This window comes from Pagrus pagrus (genome assembly GCF_965226575.1).
Source record: "Pagrus pagrus genome assembly, chromosome: 16".
Classification (NCBI taxonomy): domain Eukaryota; kingdom Metazoa; phylum Chordata; class Actinopteri; order Spariformes; family Sparidae; genus Pagrus; species Pagrus pagrus.
The window spans coordinates 29,914,352-29,936,108 of NC_140200.1; the positions used below are offsets into that span (position 1 = coordinate 29,914,352).

General features: G+C 40.0%; 1 protein-coding gene across 7 annotated transcripts in view; it reads left to right on the plus strand.

Moving 5' to 3' along the window:
* The first annotated feature begins 1,050 nt into the window (after positions 1-1,050).
* The window catches only part of rad51 (RAD51 recombinase), a 29,621-nt gene continuing 8,914 nt past the window's right edge, over positions 1,051-21,757 (plus strand). Inside the window, exons 1-11 of one of the 7 annotated variants that reach the window (XM_084377558.1) lie at positions 1,051-1,170; positions 1,584-1,712; positions 1,834-1,872; positions 2,024-2,089; positions 2,914-3,013; positions 5,844-6,048; positions 6,990-7,240; positions 7,539-7,729; positions 8,082-8,175; positions 8,740-8,939; positions 9,200-9,679. In XM_084377558.1, coding sequence (XP_084233684.1) covers positions 5,959-6,048; positions 6,990-7,240; positions 7,539-7,729; positions 8,082-8,175; positions 8,740-8,939; positions 9,200-9,387 — 1,014 coding nt within the window. In that variant the 5' untranslated portion in view covers positions 1,051-1,170; positions 1,584-1,712; positions 1,834-1,872; ... (1 more) ...; positions 2,914-3,013; positions 5,844-5,958 and the 3' untranslated portion in view covers positions 9,388-9,679. Of the gene's footprint in view, positions 1,171-1,583; positions 1,713-1,833; positions 1,873-2,023; positions 2,090-2,913; positions 3,014-5,843; positions 6,049-6,989; positions 7,241-7,538; positions 7,730-8,081; positions 8,176-8,739; positions 8,940-9,199; positions 9,680-18,674; positions 18,922-20,760; positions 20,862-21,757 lie in introns of those variants that run through there. The other 6 variants (XM_084377559.1, XM_084377560.1, XM_084377556.1 and 3 more) reach the window with 6 other exon arrangements.

Consider the following 21,757-nt stretch of genomic DNA (forward strand, 5'->3'; position numbering starts at 1 on the left):
AAATACCTGGGTAGCACAGACATTTTGACAACATTCACTCTCGCAACCAATGAGAGTGGAAGGAGTGACCAGCTGGATAAGTCCTGCTGAACTTTGTGTTGCAATGCGTCAAAATTATTTTTAAAGAGATCACAAAAATTTCTTGTTACAATGACCCCAAGATAGACAAAGCTGTTAACGGCCATTTTAAAGGGCACTGTAATATTTTGTAATGTTGTGTTAGTCAGATTCAGTGGCAATAATTCGCTCTTATGTAGATTCAGTTTATACCCCGAGATTTCTCCAAATTTTGCAAGAAAATATCTAAAACAGAGAGATTTGGTCGGACATGAAGTTCAGAAAGTTTTCATCAGATAGTAGAAGAGAATTAAATCTCCACATCCGTCTGGGCGTTATAGCATCAGGGAAGTTCAGTTTAAGTAAAAGAGGAGCATGGTCTGATACTACTATAGGGTAATATTCACATGACTGAACCTCCGCTGTTAATTTATTATCAATAAAAAAGTAAACAATTCTGCTATAGGTTTGATGAGCACAGGAAAAGAAAGAGTATTGCCTGTCTTTTGGTGTAAAAGGCGCCAGATATCTGAAATGCCATAAGTGGAAAGAAATGACTGTATATAAGAAACAGATTTAGATGTTGCATATCCCGGCCTAAGAGATGACCTATCCATCCCGGGGTCCAGACAAAAATTAAAGTCCCCTCCCATAATCAGCAAGTGTGAATTTAAGCAAGGCAGCCCGGGAGAAAAACTGAGGGTCATCACAGTTTGGAGCATATATGTTGGCTAAAATAACATTGTGATTATAAAGTTTACCAGTTACTAAAACGTACCGTCCATTGGGGTCGGCTGCAATTATGGAAGGTGTGAAGGAGACGCCTTTATTTATTAATATTGCAATGCCTCTAGCCAGGGGCGGAGCTACGGGGTGGCCACCCCTGGCCACTCTCTGGCCACCCCATGGCTGGGGCATAATTTGACAAAAAACGGCTCTGCGCGCAGAATTTTAGTTCCGCCCAGCCGCCGTTTCCGCACGGACGAATTTTACTGCAGCACACAACAAACTCTCCGCGGGAGCCACAGAAAGCGGGAGCAGAGCAGAGCACAGCAGAGTAGGAGCAGCCAGTCTGTTATGATACGCTGTCGCCAAGCAAGGACACCTTTGGAGGTAAGTTTTCTATGATCACTTTGGACGGTTCTGGTCGAGTTTTCTTACTTGTTGACTGTGACTTTACTTCAGTTCTGAAGCATTTCAGACACATACATCTGAATGGTAAAAGTTAGTCTCCTTGTGGTACGTTAGCGAATGGAGTGTCTGCTCTGACTGCCCTCATTTACGTTACATTATATCGTGTATATCAGTATTTCGTGTTTTTTAAGACAAGTCTTTTGCACTTAAAAAATTTGACATCATTATACCATTGATTAACCACCAGCTGCAATGTTTTTTCCCCACACATTCAGCACACTACAATATCTTTTAATAGTGACTTGCAATGCATGCTGCTACTCTCTGCAGCAGCATGCATGAGCATACACGATAGTCGTGTAATGTATTTTGCTGCTCTCCTTACCTGTCAGGCAAAATGAAAAGAAAGATTACCTGCTACATCAGTAGAAAGACAGGGAAAGTTGAAAGGAGGGACAGTGGTGAGGACAGACAGGAACAGGATGAAAATGAAGTCAGCAGGGAAGAACACAGATCCACAGGTAGCTAACGTTACAGCACACTGTGACTGCCTGCCGTTTCTGCCTTTTGTATCATCTATAATGTAATGATGCTTCATGAAATCATTAAGACTTACTGACAGTTTCAACATTTGTGTTTCAGACACTCTCACCACAGAACCCATGCAGGGCTCATCACAAGGTAGGCATGCCCACAGCTACTGTTTACTTTATGTATTGCAATTAATCATCACATTCTAAGTAACAATGCTTGGTAATAGTATAGTATAATTTAAACCCGACATGACCAAATCCTCCTATTAATATTTTATTGTGTGTGGTTCAACTGACAGGTGTCAACAGACCAGACCCACAGCAGGAGACAGTGAACAACCCTGGGGTGACAGGGCCTCCTACAGGTATATAAATTAGAACTCCAACTAATGATTATTCTAACAATCTATTAATCTGTGGATTTTTTATGCTTTCACGTTCTTATGTGTTGTAAATTGTTTTCTGTCTGTGTACAACATCCATTGCATGTCTGCCTGTCCTGGGTGAGGGATCCCTCCTCTGTTGCTCACCCTGAGGTTTCTCCAATGTTTCCCTGTGTTCTGGAGTTTTTCCTCAGTCAATATGAGGGTCTAAGGGTAGAGGATGTTGTTATGTTACTATGTAAAGCCCTTTGTGACAAACTGTTTGTAAAAATGGGCTATACATATAAAATAGCCTTGCCTTGCCATAAATATATAAATATATTAATTGATGAATCAGCATTTTTAATTTCCATCTCTGCAGAAAAGTGCACAAATAAAAGTTTGCTGCGTTGAACATTCCTGAGCTGTTAAAGTAATAAATAATTATTTTTTTTAGCAGTATTGTATTACATTAGTAATAGTTTTAACAACGGCCCGTGGAGTAACATAAAACTAACTGTGATAAGGATTAGTTTCAATATTAAAATTTGTTCTTAACATGTTTTCTACAAACTAAGTAAAAGTGATGTTAAATGGCACTATCACACAGACCCTTACATTCACAGATCCACACTCAGACTCGCGCTCAGACTCAAACAACAGACACACATGCTAAAACTTTTCTCTTGCTCTGTTGGCACTCTGCTTTTCTTCTCGTGTTTTTTTTTTTTGGCAGTTTGCATCATCATCATACATATTAGACATTGATCTATAAAAATGTTTGAGCACATGGTTATGATGGCTTATAGTGTTTTTTCTTGTTTTAGACATCTCCAGATCAAGGGCCGATGCACCTGTCCAGCCATCCCTAAAAGTTTTCCCGAGGACAGTCTCTGGGGACAGACAAAGAAGTTTCAATGCCTCATGGTATACCCAACACACATGGATCGAATACTCCCAGTCTAGAGACGCTGTTTATTGTTATGCTTGTAAACATTTTATTTTAATTTAACATTAAATAATTTAACATTTCAATCTACATCATCTTTAATATATAAATAAAAGTACATTTATTTCTGACTTTTTGACTTGCACAGATTATGTTCTTGGGGAAACAAGACACTAAAAGAAGAAATTTAATGTATTAATCTAGGACAGTGGGAACAAGCTGATTAATGAAGTTTATTAGCCTAATATTTACATTTGTGGAGATTTCCTGTTAACAATCTAATTGATCTGGGGGCGGCGAGTGGCGCAATGCAGAGCAGCCGCCCCATGTAGAGGCTATAGTCCTCACCGCAGGCGGCTCCGGTTCAAATCCCGCATTGGGCAGCTCTTTCCTGCATGTCATTCCCCCTCTCTCTGCCTCCCCTTTCCTGTCTCTCTCTACCTTGTGCTATCAATAAAGGCATAAAAAGCCAAAAAATATATTTAAAAAAAACAATCTGAATGGTGGCAGGCCCACTGTTTCCCAAATTCACATTTAAAAAAATTAATAAGTAAAAATATAATATTGAAACAGCCATCTAGATGCTTCTGGTATCTACATATTGCCACCCCTATTTAAGTAATGGTCTCACCCTGGCCACCCCAATGAAAAATTTCTGGCTCCGCCACTGCCTCTAGCCTTCCCTTGAAAAGTTGAATGAAAGAACTGTCCCACCCATCCACATCTCAGCCGAGCATTGTCTGAATTCTTGAGGTGTGTTTCTTGAATAAATGCTATTCCTGCACTAAAATTCTTCAGGTGTGTAAGGGCCTTCTTCCTCTTAATTGGATGGTTCAAGCCTTTAACATTCCATGTGACTATATTAAATGAGCCAGCCATTATAATCAAATCAAAAATCCAGATGGTAAAATAAAGATCCACTCATTAATCAACTTTTTATACAATATTAAAGGCCCAGATGTTCTGGCTGCGTAGGTAGAATAAATAAAGATAGAAACAAAGAGAAAAAGTGAAACAAGGTGTTCCTCCCCCAAACCTCCAGGTGACGCTAGCTGCTAGAACAAACAGCACACCTACCCTAACTAAATGTAATACTTCCCTAATTAGTTTACCCATAAGATAAACCCCTTCATCCCACTTAGTTGAAGAAACACACTCCTCGATGTCAGGTCAATTATTTAATGACAACGATGAAGGAGCCCTGCAGCAATACACAGAATAACATCATAAGCTAAAACAGATATGTGATACTGTGTAGCAGAGGCAATAGTATGAGCTTAACCAAGCTTGATAGTAGTGAAAGCAAAATACTAAAACTTACAGGAATATGAACAGAGATGAACCTCCAACCACCATAGCAGGAACATAATAAAATAGATACTCACAAAATGGCCGACTACTAACTGAGCCAGTGTAGCACTAATAAGATACTACCCCCTAGTGGCCAGGAGTACTCCTCATTAGTCAGATGTAAGATAAAACCCACCACATAACAAATCACTTAGTGTAGGCCTACCCTCATCACGAACATAAAGTGCGTATTTTAAAGCATGCACTTATCAAAACAGTAAACATGGCAGAGGTAAACATAGAACGGTTCATGTACAACACGCAGCAGTACTCACCTCTTGAAACTGAAACAGTCACATATTATAGTATCAAAACTAACCAGTCAAGAGTTCTTAAAGTCCTCAGCAAACTTCTCCGCAGAGCTGTACGCGGCGCGGGTGCTGTCAGCGTTGGTAATACGGAGCCGCGCAGGGAACAGCAGTGCAGGTTTCAGTCCCATCTTATACAGTTCTGACATTACCGACGCGTATTTCTTCCTTTGACTAACCACGTCAGGGCTGTAGTCCTCGTAGATCCTGAATGGGTTATTCTGGAACCTCAAATCGCCCCTCTTCCTTGCCTCCCGAATCACCACACTTTCAGTTAGGAATGTGAAAAAACAGCCTTCTTGTGTTAAAGTCTGCACATACATCAGTCTGCACAGTGAAGTTCAAACATTCAACTGTAGGAACAAGACAGAAAAGCACTGGAGGGGGATTATTTTATTAGATTTCTACTGAGCCCCTGAGGGGCACAAGGTTGGCATATGGCATAGGCCATATAGGCGGTCGCCTAGAGCGCCACATGCTGGAGAGGTGCCTCTTTTATTTTACTAATGCATAATCACAAGTAATAATGTGTTATGTTGAATCACTGGTGCAAGTAGTAGTGGGCAAGGTGCAGCAGTTGTGTATCCTTCTCTGTCTGCTGCAATTGTTTTGCTTGTACAATAATAATCAGGCTAATCTACTATATAACTGTAAGCCTCCAGGAGAAGGGCCCTCTAATCTGCCATGTACACCACTCTCTAAAGCATGTAGGTTCACAAAATGATTTGTGGTCTATGATACATTGCTTTGTTTCTATTATTTTTATTATTACTGAATGTTACAGTCAAACATTGTTACCAAATAAATGCAGGTCTTGGTCAAATTAAACAAAGCTTATTTGTACAGTGCCTACTTTATATTAAGTAGAAAGACACAACAGACTAATGCAACAGTGTTCCAAATCCGTGTACCCAACGTTCTTTCGTTTTTTCGTTTCAAAACCAAATTAAAAAAACAGAAAAACAAGTTTGTTTTTCTGTTTTTCTCTTTTAAAACCAGAACGAAAAAACGGGAAAAAAGAATAACACAAAACCACATTCTGTGCCTGTTATTCAGTTTTAAAACAAAAACAGAATAACGTGAAAATCAAGATTTTGATTTTTATTGTTTTGTTATTTTGATATTCTGAAAATTCGGGGAATGCTGGGAGATCTTTGCAGAGTTGAGGAATGCTGGGAGATCTTTGCGGAGTTGAGGAATGCTGGGACATTTTTGCGGAGTCAGAGGCATAGGAAGTGAGCCAGAATGTGGTCTGAAGATCTGCAATGGCAAGCTTTGTCTTTTTCCGGGGGAGTCGCCGGCTCAGCCTAAGGGCTGAAGACCTCTCAACAGAGAAAGTCTCCATGATTTTCCAGGTAATACTGTATGCTAAATGTTTTAACATTACTTAGGCTAATCTAGTGTGGCTATAGTTAACGTTTTGCTAATGTAAGCAGCTCCATTCTAGATTGCTAGCATTGAACTCTAAAGACGTTGGAGGAAAAAAAAAGTCGTAGGTCCTGCAGATTAGATGGTGCCGTTCTGCATAATGAGCCATGTGCTTCTGTTTGTTTGAGAAACGATGGAAGATTCAATGTGAAGGATGGACAGATTAAGAAAGTTTACCTCAGAGTAGATACATATCAGTTTTTTTAGTTGTAGTGGTTGTGAAATAATTTTATAAACATCATATCTAAACTGAGCTCTGTCTTTTAATTGACCAAACAGCAGCCGTCTCTCTCTCTCTCTCTCTCTCTCTCTCTCTCTCTCTCTCTCCCTCCCTCTATCTCACCACAACATAAGCTGTGTTTTCTATTTGATTTGTCATGGCCTATAACTAGGCTAATGATTATTTTCATTATGAATTAATCTGTTAGAAAGTGGTGAAAAATATTGATAACTGTTTCCCAAAGCCCAAGGTAACATCCTCAAATGTATGCCCTGAACTGATGTTCACCCTATATGACTTGATTGGCAGTAAGATGATATTAATTCTAGGGTGAGGTTTTCTGTATATCATCATGCTGAAATCAACTGTAAATCCACATTTTAAAGCTGATATTTGAGAAGAAAAAAAAAAAAAAAAAAAACTTCCCAGGGGGCAGACCCCCAGACCCTCCTACAAAGTTTGAATCCTTGTCACCTTTTTTCACCCCTGCAAGTTTGCATCCCTGCTGTATATTAATGCTCCAGCTTGTTATTAACAAAAGTTGTCTCGGACCATTTACACATCCTCTATGTTAATGTAGGCTACTTGTAGGTTGTCTTATTGGTCTCTTGTATGAGTTTTTAATTGATTTAAAATGTTTATTTCTAGGTCCATGCTCACTGTCTTTATCTGACGGATGACCACAACCGTGGAATACTGCCAGGGCCAGATGGCTTTTTCAGGCCAAGTGACCTGGTACAAGGTGGGCACTATGAGGTCCATGGGGAGGGGACCAATGATGAAGGTGGACCTAGCTGGCAGGGCCAAAATAGATTTGCCTTTCGCCGCCCACCTAGTGCATCCAGTACCTCAACACCTCTGGCTGTACCCAGAGCACCTGGGCCAAAGATGTTGCAAAGGTAAATGTCCAGACTGCTTGAGCCAAAGTTGATGTTCTGCCACTATGACTTATTATAATACTTATAATCTGTCAATAATATGTATTGTGTTGTAATGTCAAGGTATAACATAACTTGAAAGATTTAGACATAGTATCTGTCTTGCTTTGATGTGTCCTGCATTGATATGTCCCATGAAGTAAAAAAGGAGGATACCTGTTTTTAAAATTGTATGTTTTTATGCTTTTCTTTTCTATTTCCGTTTCCAGCTCTTACTGTGATGCCTTGCCTTGCCTAAATGCTTTCTTTACATCCTTAGGAATGTCTTAATAGCAGAGGTGGTGGAAGGGAAGCCTCAGACCAGGAAATCTGTCACTGTCCGGTTTTCAGAACTGGAATGTTCTGTGGGCTCCATAACAGCAAAAGTGGCCGAGGCCCTGGGACCAGAAGAGCGGATTGTGCTGATAGACAACCATGGAAATGAAATCATGGACTGTGAAGGCACCAGAGGTACAAACGTAACATTTTTTTAATTAATAATTTAAAATTGTCAAGACCATATTGAATTGTATTAGTCAATTGTAGACTACCTATCAATGTGTCCTTTCACTAGATTCACAGTGTCTTTGAATTGGGTCTTGTATTCATTACCTTTAAATAATGTAATAGTTGTTCACCATGTATAGGCCTACTGCACATTTAAAGCAATTGCTCAGCAGACCTATATAAGTAAAGGTCATGGAAATTAAGCTTTTTCTACAGTGAAAACCAGGGATATGGCAAAAAAATTGATGCTTGATGTAGAGTAGGAACCCTGTGCATTATTCATAGACCCTAATTCTGTGACATCCATACAATACAGGGTCTGCATTCTGGAAGCAGCATGCTAGGAAAATATATGTTGTACCACAGGAACAGCTCCAGAGGCTGCGAGGGAGTAAAAGAAGGAGAGAAAGGTAGTTTAGCTGCCTAAGATCAGGTCGACAAGGTGTCTGTGATAAATTATATCCCAGAGACCATGGCTGGTGTGCTGTGAGTGATATAATAGAGTATAGATAGGTGTAGATTTTGCGGAAAAATGGCCTCAGCCATTTCTGTAAGTCTACTTATTTTGCATATTTGTTGTTAATTGTTATTGTGAATATGCTTTAATATGTAGTGTATCTGTTTATGTAAGATGCATTAAAATTTGTGTGTAAGCTGAGATTTTGTAAGGTTTTGTATGATGAAGTTTGAACTGCTGCTGAACTTAATATAAAAATGTGAGCCTATAGTGTAGCAGCCAGAAGCATTGGACCTGAGAGCACCTGTGAGCATGAAAAAAAAAAAATCCAAGACTGTTGAAGTTAAAGACTTTGGGGTTGGGGTTGAAGTGGGTTGAGGTACTAAGCGAGGTCTGTGCGACTGCATTCACAGGAGAATATCAAATGTAGACAGACTATTCTTCTTCCCTACTTGTAGACAAAGTTGTAAAGCCCAAGTAAATACACTTTTAACTGTTTTTTTTGTATATTTTCCAGCCGACACGAGGACACAGACCTCCAAGAGGTCGTTGACCAAGTGGAGGAGGTCATCCTGGCCTCCCAGGGTCTCCAGGAGGTCTCCAAAACCCTGAAAGGGCTTGTTGAGTTTGCACAGGCCAACCACAGGACAACAGTGTCCCTCGATGACACACAGGCTACAGCTGTAAAGGCTGCGTTTGCCTGTGTCATCTGTGGAGGTATGTTATATACAATTGTATTTATTTGCTACTTAATACAGAAATGCTCATAGCATAACATTGTTTCTAATAGTCAGTCTGCATTTACCTTAAAATGATATTTAAATTAACCATCTGCAAATTGTAAATGCATAGCTCAGCAGAACAATGTACTTATGGCTGTATAGACATTTACTCAAGTACGTCTTCGTCAAGGAGGTTTTAACAGTGGTGAAACATTAATTAGTTCAGGTGTTAACTCTTCTCTATGTAAATTGCAGGTCCTATGTGGAGGCCCATTTTTTCATTGTACTGCACCAGCCTTCTGGGCTGCCTTACATGTGTGGAGCAGTGGAAGGGAGACCACAGTTACTGCCCAAAGTGCAGAGCTGTGGACTTCTGCAGCCACACAAAGTCAGTGTTGGGGCTAGATGAGGCTTTGGAGGCACTGAACCCCATTATTTTTTAAAATGTGTTCAGGTGTTTAACGTTTTTTTTTAATTATTATTTGTTCGGATCCCCATTAGCTGCGCTCTGGAGCACCGCTAGTCTTCCTGGGGTCCACGTTGTTCTACATATTTGGATGCCATTGTACACCAAAGCTAATGAAATTGTTTTGATATTCTTAAATTAATTGTTCTTAGCTTTTGAATCCCATCTTCATATCTGTCATTTAAAATACTGGTTGAATTGCACATTTGATATTTTGTGTATGATCTGAAGAAACAATCTGCACTCAGTTACATCAGATATTTGAAATAAATTTAATAAAATTGTTTTTATATTCTTAAAGGAATTGTTGTTTTGAATCCCAAGCACCTTTACTTCTATTTGGATGCTGTGAAATACATTTCAGGACATCAGTTACTATTGGGTATGTTGTTTCTGGGCTTTCTTCCTCAAAAGATGTCGGCATGTAGATTAATGATAAAAGAATCTGCGGAGGCGAGGCTGGGTGAGAATGGATAGATCTTCTTCTTTATTGAAACACATTTCAAGCATGCATCCGAACCAGTGCGGCCGCACCCGGTGTTCCCGATATTGGCAAAGTTCTCCCTAAAGCTTTGCCCTCTGCTCTACCAGAAATCCTCTCTGATCTAGGAGATCTACAAGTACTCACCTAACCTTCTCTGTCTGCGCGGGCCTTTTTAAAGTACTTAAGCCCACACCTACCTCTTCTTCTTAATTGGTCACTTTGGTAGATGTAGGGTTCCTCTGTCCAATAGGCGAAAGAGGCGTTGACCAGTGGAATGTCACCTCCTCTATAGATAACCTACTCTGCTGATGTCCTTCTTTGGGACTTGGGCCCTAAAACTGACCTGACTGTCTCTCTGTCCTCATAGGGAAATATATAGTTGAGCTGGCTCCGACCCTTTGACCTAACAGTTAAACTCAGTTTAGTATCTTGTCCTCCAACTGCCCTCTAAAACACATAGAACTGACTGACTGAATTACTCTACTGTCACCTAACAGATGTCCTCGCCATCTGACACCTTCCTTAACCACTACAACCAAAAGTACCCTGTCACGATTAAATCTTAGCTCAGAATGTGTAGTTGCACAGATACCTCAGGTAATAGCACATTTGATATTTCATGTAAGAAGAAACAATGTGTACTCAATTTTGGTGGTAACAACAGTTTTATAACACATTCAGTACATACAGCCAGTCACACAATCCATAACATTTTACACATACCTCTCTGCGAGAGTTAGCAGGCAGAAAAGGGCCTCACAAAAAACATTGTGGTTGTTATTAACCACGCTGTCAAAAATGACTGACATGTCGGGAAATGACACTGCAAACTCCTCTTCAGCCTGGCTCCTGTCTTCTTCACTCTGAAATGGATCAACTCCAAATGTTGCATCCCTGCTTAAAGAGGATCCCAGCGCCTGATCATATGCATCCGCCGCAACTGAAGCACAGGGTAGCAGGTCCTCAGACACTTTGGCTGGGCATCCTCCTGCAGCAAGGTAATTGGGTATTCCTCGGCCTAGAAAAGGAAATTCAAAAGTTTGTTTTTGTTTTTATTTGGGTGACAGGACTCATTCACAATCTGTTTTAGAATACCTGGGATCCTATGTGCATTCCAGGACTGCACGACCGTGTTCATGCCAACCTGGCTGACCTGACACGTCAAGTTTGACACACAGAATTTCACCAGGTTGTCTTGCATGTCAATGGCCTCTTGGTCAACCAGGTGCACCAGGGCTTCCTTCAGAGGATAATTTACCCGATTATTGATTTCGGGCCAAATCCTCTCCACTCTTAGGTTCTGTTGTTCACATAAAATATGTAGAGGGGAAAAAAAGAAGTCAGGAGGATAAACTGCTTGTAGTAACTGAATTTTCTGAGTTCCCTAACACTGTTTTTAAAATGTGACTATTGTCTTGGCAAATAGCTGGCTTGGGGCACAGCAGAAACATTCATTTCAAATTTCCTTACTGTATACTAATTTGTAAAGCTGTTTTAGGCAAGCCCAACGGTGTTATTTTTTTTTTTTCTTTCAAAGTCTCAGGTTATCACTTGAGTATTACAGTTTTGAGAGTTTTTGAGAGCTGTGAGGTGTTTTACAACAATTGTTGTGTCTTATCTTGCTTGTGTGTAGAGTTTTGACACAATGAGCCAAATTTTGCAAAACAGTGTGCAAGCAATTGGCTGTAATAGAGAGTATAACTTACCCTTGAAGATGTAGTCTGAAGGTAGGGTTGCCGGGTGAGGTTATACCTGTGCCTGGACAGGGTTTCTTGCATGTACAGGCACAGGTAAAACTCCTTCCCATGGTCAACTCTAACCTGGTCCCACATCCCATTGCTGATAGCTGCACATCTGGAACATGTGTATGTGTATGTTAATAAATGTCCAGTTAGTGCAACTGGCATACAGTTACAGTTAAATACATTACACTCAATGGTATAAAATGCAGGCAACAGACATACTGAACTGACATTTAGTGTTATGAGACTTGCAAAACACAATGACAAATTCACTAGTTCAGATAGATTTGGGGGGCTGATAATAAGCATGTTTGATGTAGAGCACTGATAATAGTTGCAACAATGCTGTGACTAATGGGGATCCTAATAAAAACAAACAAACGAGAAGCTTGTTTGGCTTGTAGCTGGCTGATGCCTAACAAAGAAATGCCTAAAGATTGTGAGCAGAAAGATATTGTTTTGTCCACAGACACCCCCTGTGGATAAGGGATAATGTGAGTTCAGAGCTATAGAGGCATGGAGGAGAAAGGGGAGGAGGTGGGATGCTCTGAGACACTGAAACATGACGATGTAGTAGACACAAGGAGGGTTTAAATGTTCAGAAAAGCTGAAATAGGGTAAATGATATGTTAATCTTTATGAACTCCTAAGACAAACAATGTCACTTTTGCTTTGCATTGTATACTGCTTACCTGTACACCTCCTCATAAATAATCAAATTATTTTTGATGGGCATGGTGGCATGTGCAACGATTCTGCTGCTGAAGCCATCAACAGCAACCACGTGGGTGGCACCAAACATGCCAATCTTTTAATTTTGATCCATATGTAGTTTATTGCCCATATACACTGTTGATTTTGTAGGTATTTTTAAAGTTTTTAAATTTAAGCGCTTATTGTGCCCCCCCCAGGAGGAATATTGACATGTCCTTGGAATTAAGTAAGTCTGGCATGGGGCCGGACATTTCTGTAAAGTTTGGTGAGTTTTCGCCCATGGGAAGTATGACTTCCTCGGAAGAAGAAGAAGAAAGAAAGAAAGAAAGAAAGAAAGATTTCCTAGGAATACAATAGGTTCCTGGCAGCTTAGCTGCCCGGACCCTAAAGAAAGAAAGAAAGAATTCCTAGGAATACAATAGTGTATTCCTAATAATATCAATTTGTCAATGTTAGGCTACTTACATGTCGTCTCAGCTCGTGGTAGGGCTGATGAACCTCCTGTAGGACTCTACCAACCCTTTTCTCAGCAGCATTTATGCCGATAGAAGACAGGTACCCTGTCATAAATTTCCGGTCGAAGGTTGGACCCGTCTGTTAAATACATTCAATTAATTAATTATCCGACAGACACGTTTAAGCCTACAGAGAGGCTACTCTGTGTCACATTAAACTTATAACCCCCCCCCCCAACACACACACACACACACACGCACACACACAACAGACAATGTTTCTCTTTGAAATCACCAACTTGTGGGTAATTTATTTCCACAAACACAATCATACAGCAGCAACGAGCCTACATGTAAATATCTGCTTGTGTGTGGTTTATTTTGAAGGAAAAGTGAAATGCTGCTTTAAGAGAAAGTCATTTTCCATAGAGCACCCACTAAAACCACATACCATCGTGATTTCCCCTTTCAAACTAGGGTACATGTATAAGTTGTTTTTTGATCAGTTTATTAAGCCTATTGTAGTCTATGCATTAGTCCATTAGATTCCTTCTGATGCTGACTATCGCACGAAAGGGTGTTTTTGAGGAAGTTAATAAGTGTCCCACTGAATAACAGGCATCAGGCTCAGGCCGACCCCTTGTTGTGTCCATTGGCAGCTCATTATGAGAGAGATTACCTCCACCTTCGGTGGGTGACGCACATTTCCTAATATGGACTTCACTCCTGGAGAGGGTGGGTCATTTGTACAACAGGTGAACGGCGATCACCACAGCTTCTCATTCATGCCGATCATATTTACTGATTAAAACACGTAATACTGAACAATTAGGAAAACAACAGAGGCGAAATAAAAAAGATGAAGAGGAAAGGTCCGATTCGTTACCTTGCAACCAGAGGATTCTCTGTAGCAACTTAATGTTTTCATACTATCACATAAATTTTTACCTGTATAGGTATGTGAATTGGGTGCGATTGCGTGCGTGAGCGAGAGAAAGAGAGAAAGAAAGGAGACACCAGGCGTTTACCAGCAAAAAATGAAAAGAGGGAAATCAGAATATGTCCAGGAGACTCCTCAGGACATGAGGGAGGAAGGATCAGATGGTGGCTCAGGTAGCGATGAGGAAAATATATAGGCTATGGCTGCACATGTGTCAGCTGCACTGTAAGCCGGTGTAGCCTAGACCATGCAGACATTTCTCAAACTTTATTTTGCAGGCTCAGGACGGACTAGATAATGGTTGTATTGGATATAATAGGGTAGCCTAACCTAATAAATCTGTCGGCTGCTGTCCAGTCCGGTAATAACGTCCGGTAATAACGGGTCTGTGGTGTGTACACTACGTATTTCCAGAAAACAGACTGATAAAACGTACCTTGGTCTGCCTTGATGACCAAGGTACGTTTTATCAGTCTGTTTTCTGGAAATAATTGACACAAGCAGAACCCATTAAACGAGCCGTTTTTTCGTTTTTGGGCAAAAAACGAAAATCAAAAGTTCAGCTCGTTTTCTTGTTTTTTGGTTCTCACTTACAGAACGAATTTACCACTCAATATTTTGTTTCCGTTGGTGGGCGGGTCCTCTGACTGGCTAATGTGCTTCCTTGCCCTGTGCTCTTCAAAATAAAAGTTCTTCCGTTTGATAATGTCGACAAAAATATTGCTGTATTATAGACACTAGCAGACACAGAGGTCCCCAACACCCACAGTCAAGACTGACCCGGCTTCAAATAAAAATAATAGTATTCATAATCATTTGAAAATGAGAACTTATGAAGTTATGATGACTTCAGTGCAGTTGATATTTAGCCACAAGGTGGCGCAGTTGTTACATGAAGAGTAGACCTCAGGCCTTTACTACGAAGGAGGCTCAACATCTCCAGGCTCTGTGTTCATAACCCGGCTCAACAAAACCTAAAGCCCCGGTCAGAGCTAACTGTATCACGACGGTGGTCATTGTCCGGCTCTGAGCTTTGTGCTCTGTGCGCGTTCACATTAAAGGAGCTGCGATCGCGGGCTGCTGAGAGCTGAGAGCTGAGGAATAGGAGTGATCACAACCAAATATGAAGTTTTTAATTTCTGACAGCTGAACATTGTGCATCAAAATTCTTGTTGAAAGATATTTTATATTGTTTTCATATTGTTATTTACTGACGGTGATTTCAGAATGTGAGCGTGTTGTATTGAAAGCGAGGCTGGGTGTGCCTATGAATATAGGCTACAGTGAGTTTTTTAAGGTGCTGTACAAGCAAATCATATCGTCTACTCTGTACAATGACAAAGAGCAAACTTACCTCTCTCAAATGCACATTCATGGAAGTCTTGTATTGTCATCCCAGGACAAAACACAAACAATGCAATAATGTAATAATATGCATCTTTAAATGCACAATAACGAGTCATTCAGAGAGTTATTAAATGTTTTTATTATTTAATTACACAGAAACCACATGGCAGGTGATATTTCCTTATCCATAGGCTACTCTAAGTACAGCAATGTGAGGGTTTCATACATGTAGGTTGGATCACTCTTCAGGAGGTGTCCTTACTCTACCAGTAGAGAATGCTTTCCTGAAATTAGTAAGCAAGTAGAGCATACTCTCCCTGGAAGTACAGACTAAAAACGGGTTAGGGGAAAATCCTAGAGGAAACACTGCATATATTTTGGAGAGGGGCGTCGACCATGTGTCTTGTAAGTGTAAACAGTGAGTTACTTTTATCTGAGGAGCACACGTCATAATTGTGAAGGTTTTTTCAGTTGAGCTTGTTTTTTTCTTTTCTTTAATGTGTTTGGAAATTACTTTTAATGATGTTAACTAGATCTTATAAATGGCCTAAACACATCAAATGTGGGTACCCTATACTGTATGACTATAAGACTTGAAGAATCTCCTCTGTGCAACTATTCATGTAGTCAGTCAATGATCAAACTAGTAGCATGAATATGAATTACAGTCCAAGCGGGTTAGGCAAGGCAAGGCAATTTTATTTGTATAGCCTGTTTTTACAAACAGTTTGTCTCAAAGGGCTTTACATAGCATGAGCATCATAACAACATCCTTCTTCAACATCCACTGAGGAAAAACTCCCAGGAAACCCTTTTAACCGGGGAAAAATTGGAGAAACATCAGGATGAGCAACAGAGGAGGGATCCCTCACCTAGGACAGGCAGACGTGCAATAGATGTTGTATACGGACATGAAAACAGTTTATAACAGAGAATATGGAAAAACATGGAAATGGTTGACAGGAGCTGAAGAAGGCAGCTTCTGGTGGGCAGGAAAGGCCGGGAGAGCAGACCCATGGAGAGAGCTGGTTCCACAGTAGAGGAGCCCAGTAACTGAAGGCTCTACCTCCCAGTCTGTTTTTAGAGATGAGTAGAAGTAAAACTACCTGTGTAAAAAACGACTTTGGTAAAAGTGAAAGTACTGATCCAAATATCTACTCAAGTAAAAGTAAAAAGTACAGGCTCTGACACGTACTCAAAAGTATTATTAAAAGTAAAAAGTATTTCTATTGCACAATTCACTGCAAAGCGAATAACCACACGATAATTTATCTGGAATCCATTTCATCAATGTTATTGTTTGAACAAACATTGTTCACTTAAGTTTACCTGCCAAACACACGATGTATCCTTATGTACTTTACTATAGTCAATCGTAGGCATTTGTATTGTACACTTCAGGTTTACACATCACACTTCTGAACATTAAATCTTGGACCGGGACTGGCTACTAAACTGTGGTGTCACAAATCATGCTCGTAGGCCCAACTCTTAATCAACTTTTTTAATAGCACATCAGGCAACAATTGTTTCTCATTGTACAGGTGGTGTGTCATTGTGAGTGGCCAGGGACTACGTATGAAAATACTGTGTCCCTGCCAAATAAAATAAAAATGAAACAAATTTGCACACTGTGTAACCCTTCACAATTATGACGCGTGCTCCTCAGATAACAGTAACTCACTGTTTACTCTTCCAAGACACATGCTCGACCCCCCTCTCCAAAATATATGCAGTGTTTCCTCTAGGATTTTCCCCTAACCTGTTTTTAGTCTGTACTTCCAGGGAAAGTATGCTCTACTTTCTCACTAATTTCAGGAAAGCATTCTCTACTGGTAGAGTAAGGACACCTCCTGAAGAGTGATCCAACCTACATGTATGAAACCCTCACATTGCTGTACTTAGAGTAGCCTATGGATGGGAAAATAGCACCTGCCATGTGGTTTCTGCATAATTAAATAATAAAAACATTTAATAACTCTCTAAATGACTCATTATTGTGCATGTAAAGATGTATATTATTACATTACTGCATTGTTTGTGTTTTGTCCTGGGATGACAATACAAGACTTCCATGAATGTGCATTCGAGAGAGGTAAGTTTGCTTTGTATTCCAGCCGGCCTGTTATGAGCAAATTTCTATACTATAGATCCATTTCATAACATGTTCCAAGTGATACAATTAAGTAGGCTATAGGACAAAGCATAATACATCCCTGGCATGAGTGAAGCTTGCCTGCTGACATGTAAACAAAAATGACTGTCACAACTGCCATGAGCAAAGAGCAAAATCATTTGTTTATAGTGTACAGTAGCCTGCTACTGTACACTATAAACACTCTTTGTCATTGTTCAGAGTAGACAATATGATTTGCTTGTACAGCACCTTAAAAAAACTCACTGTAGCCTATATTCATAGGCACACCCAGCCTCGCTCTCAATATAACACACTCGCATTCTGTAATCACAGTCAGTAAATAATAATATGAAAACAATATAAAATATCTTTCAACAAGAATTTTGATGCACAATGTTCAGCTGTCAGAAATTAAAAACTTCATATTTGGTTGTGATCACTCCTATTCCTCAGCTCTCAGCTCTCAGCAGCCCGCGATCGCAGCTCCTTTAATGTGAACGCGCACAGAGCACAAAGCTCAGAGCCGGACAATGACCACCGTCGTGATACAGTTAGCTCTGACCGGGGCTTTAGGTTTTGTTGAGCCGGGTTATGAACACAGAGCCTGGAGATGTTGAGCCTCCTTCGTAGTAAAGGCCTGAGGTCTACTCTTCATGTAACAACTGCGCCACCTTGTGGCTAAATATCAACTGCACTGAAGTCATCATAACTTCATAAGTTCTCATTTTCAAATGATTATGAATACTATTATTTTTATTTGAAGCCGGGTCAGTCTTGACTGTGGGTGTTGGGGACCTCTGTGTCTGCTAGTGTCTATAATACAGCAATATTTTTGTCGACATTATCAAACGGAAGAACTTTTATTTTGAAGAGCACAGGGCAAGGAAGCACATTAGCCAGTCAGAGGACCCGCCCACCAACGGAAACAAAATATTGAGTGGTAAATTCGTTCTGTAAGTGAGAACCAAAAAACAAGAAAACGAGCTGAACTTTTGATTTTCGTTTTTTGCCCAAAAACGAAAAAACGGCTCGTTTAATGGGTTCTGCTTGTGTCAATTATTTCTAGAAAACAGACTGATAAAACGTACCTTGGTCATCAAGGCAGACCAAGGTACGTTTTATCAGTAGTGCTGCTCTGTTCCTACAGAACCAACCCAAATGAACTACAGAAACAACCAGCAAAACAAAGCAAATAACAAATAAGAAGAAAGAAAAAGAAAATATTAAATAATTTAAATTTAAATTTAAATACAAATAAAGCAAATACTACAACACCTGAGCACCGGAAACAAATAACAAATAAAACAACCACCAGATAGACACACTGTGAGCCCAGTCACACTCACACTTCCTGTTAAAACTGTCATGGGCTTTTATTTTGAAGCATAGATCGATCCGCGATGTGACCAATCAGAAAACGTGTGAGAGCGGCGTCCTTACGTACAACGTCATTGCGTGTCATGACTCGGTTGTGCGCGGGAGCTTTGGTTATCAAACAGAGAAGTGAAGCGAAAGGAGATTGGAACCGAGCTGAGGAAGAAGAAGCTGTTAAGTTAAGACAGGAACACACAGGATTGTGTTTCACGGTCAGATACAGCGGTAACACACAAGTGTTAACACACAAGTGTTCACCTGTACACAACTTGTCACTTCGTTTTCTTCGATCTTGCAGCATTCTCGACGGGCTAGCGAGTAAGTACGATTAGCTCTGTGGCTAAAATGCATCGGGACGAACAGGGCTAATGCTAACAAGCTAAACACTTAATGAATGTCAGTTAGACTTAAACTACAGCTGCTTCTAACAGTAGTTACACCGGCTGTGTTTACTGTCATCCAGTACATGAAGTTATTAGCAGATGTGTCTCTCTTAGCTTGTAGCTCCTGAAGGTGGCTGATTTGGTAAATTGTGTGTTAAAGTTGTGTGACGAAGTCAATACAACAAGTATTAGAGTAACAAAGTATTTTAACACCACTAACGTTACTTTGATATTCATAATGTAACGATAATAAACTAAAGTTATCTTCATTAGAAGAAGTGAGGAGGTTAACCAGTCATTCACCGCTCAGTACATTCAGCAAGAACAGTCAAGTTTATGAAGAATATATAAACATTATATATAGTATATATGTATGTGTGTGTGTGTGTGTGTGTGTGTGTATATATATACATACACATACATATACATACATCACACATGAGAGAATATATACATGAATATAGATAGAATAGAATAATAGATAGAATATATACATGGATATACATTATACAGTTGCAATTGGAACCCCTTCACCTAATAATGATGTAATGAGGTTAATGAAAACATATGACAAAAAGCCTCATTAAACAACAAAATTAATTTATTGATATATTTGAGTTATTTTGAGAACATGTTTCATTTGAACTCAAAGTTAAATCTTTTCACAGAAGGTGCATGTGCATTATTATTATAAGCATTATTTTTTTTATAAGGTCAAGATTTCCAGTTCCTGCAGCAGAAAAACATCCCCACATCATCAGTGACCCACCTCCATGCTTGACCATGGGGATGGTATTCTTCTGGTCATAAGCCTGGCCTTTCTCACGCCAGACATACCGCTGATCCATGTGTCCAAACAGTTCCAGTTTAGTTTCATCAGTCCATAGAAGTGTCTCCCAAAACTCTGCAGTATTATCCAAATTGCTCCCGGCACATTGCAGTCGACCTTTGATGCTCCTTGTGGTCAAGAGTGGAGTGTATGTTGGAGTCTGGCCATGCTCGTTTAATAGTTGCCACTGAAGCACTTGTCCCGGCCTTCATCAGGTCATCCTGTAGGCATTTTGCAGTAACACAGGGGTTTTCTTAGTTGTCCTGATTAAGTTGCTGAGGGCTCTTGATGAAATTTGGGGCTTTCTCCCATGGCCAGGCAGGTTTGCAGCAGCACCATAAGTTTTAAGTTTCTTGTAATGCTCCCAATGGTGTCTCTTGGAATGTTACATTTTTGGGCAATCTTCTTATACCCAAGGCCCCTCAGGTGCAATGAAATAATTTCCTCTCTCAGCTTTTGTGGGAGCTCTTTAGTCTTACCCATGATTGCAACTCACCTTGAACACCTTGGATGCCCAAGGTGAAGCAAATTAATGATCATTATAGAGTTCCCAAAGGCTTAATCATGCTTTAACTCCACCTTAGGCCATAAAAAACTAGCAGACGGTTTTAAAAACAGCAATATTACATAGGGGTTGAATAATTGTGACTTGGCTATATTAACAAAATATACTGTTACACATGAATACTAATCCATACATTTTCTTTGTTGATTTTATGTATCACTCAACTGATAAATAAGTCATCCAAAGCTAAATCTAGCTCTTTGAAAAAAACTTTCATTGGTAAATCCTTACAATCTTTGGGGGGGTTGAATATTTCCGATTGCAACTGTATATATAATATATATATACATGATATCATTGATCTGTAACATGCTCACTACAGTGAGGACAGGACTGTCACTATCTGTCACTGAGCCTCCCTCCTCCTGTCTGTCACACAGGTCTCCACACCATGGCTATGAGGAGCGAGGCCAGGCTGCAGGCAGAGGTCCAGGTGGAGGAGGAGGAGAACTTTGGCCCTCAGCCCCTCTGCAGACTGGAGGTTTGTATCTCACCTGAATCCAAACACAGACTCCTGCTGCACCACTGTGTGTCTGAGTGAGGAGGACCAACAAGCTTGAATTAGGGTTGTCACGATACTAAAATTTTCAACTCGATACCGATACTCAGGAAAATATTCGATACTCGATACCATTTTCGATACCACAAGGATAAAAAAAGACCCCAAAATTTAAAAGAAATACTTTTATTAATGAGAAAAAAATGCAAAAATAACCTCTGTTACAACATGTAACAATTAACAGAACCACACGTTAAATATTCTGGGGACTTGGCATCATATTTTCGTTGTTGGTCAAACACAGATGGTAGAGTCGGCTGTGTGTGTTGCTGTTTGGTTGCAGGTCGACTTTTCTCTGCTTCATTCTGGGACTTTAACAGAGAAAATAACACTTTTCAGTCACCAACATCTATGTAAACTTAGTATACTGACACTGTGTCTATTAACGTAATATGGGCATGCCCGATTAATTTTTTTTTTTTTTTACGTTGTTTATAATCATTAACGTGACGTCAGCCTTTAATCGCTAGCTGCGGCTAATGGCTAATAATAACACGGCCAACATTAATGCGGGCCACCGCGTCTGATGAGACGCTTTACACTCGCATGTCTGTAAATACAAATTAAATTGGACACCTTTTTAACTCTGCTAAGTTCATCTTGGCTGAACTTTTCAGCCAAGATGAATGTTGGTTAGACAGACTGTGAAAGTGGTTGTTGTTGTTGTTGTTGTTGTTGTTGTTGTTGTTGTTGTTGTTATTATTATTATTATTATTATTATTATTATTATTGCTAACAAGCTCTGAACACTGAAGCCACTTTCACAGTCTGTCTAACCAACAGTCATCTTGGCTGAAAAGTTCATTTTACGTCCAATG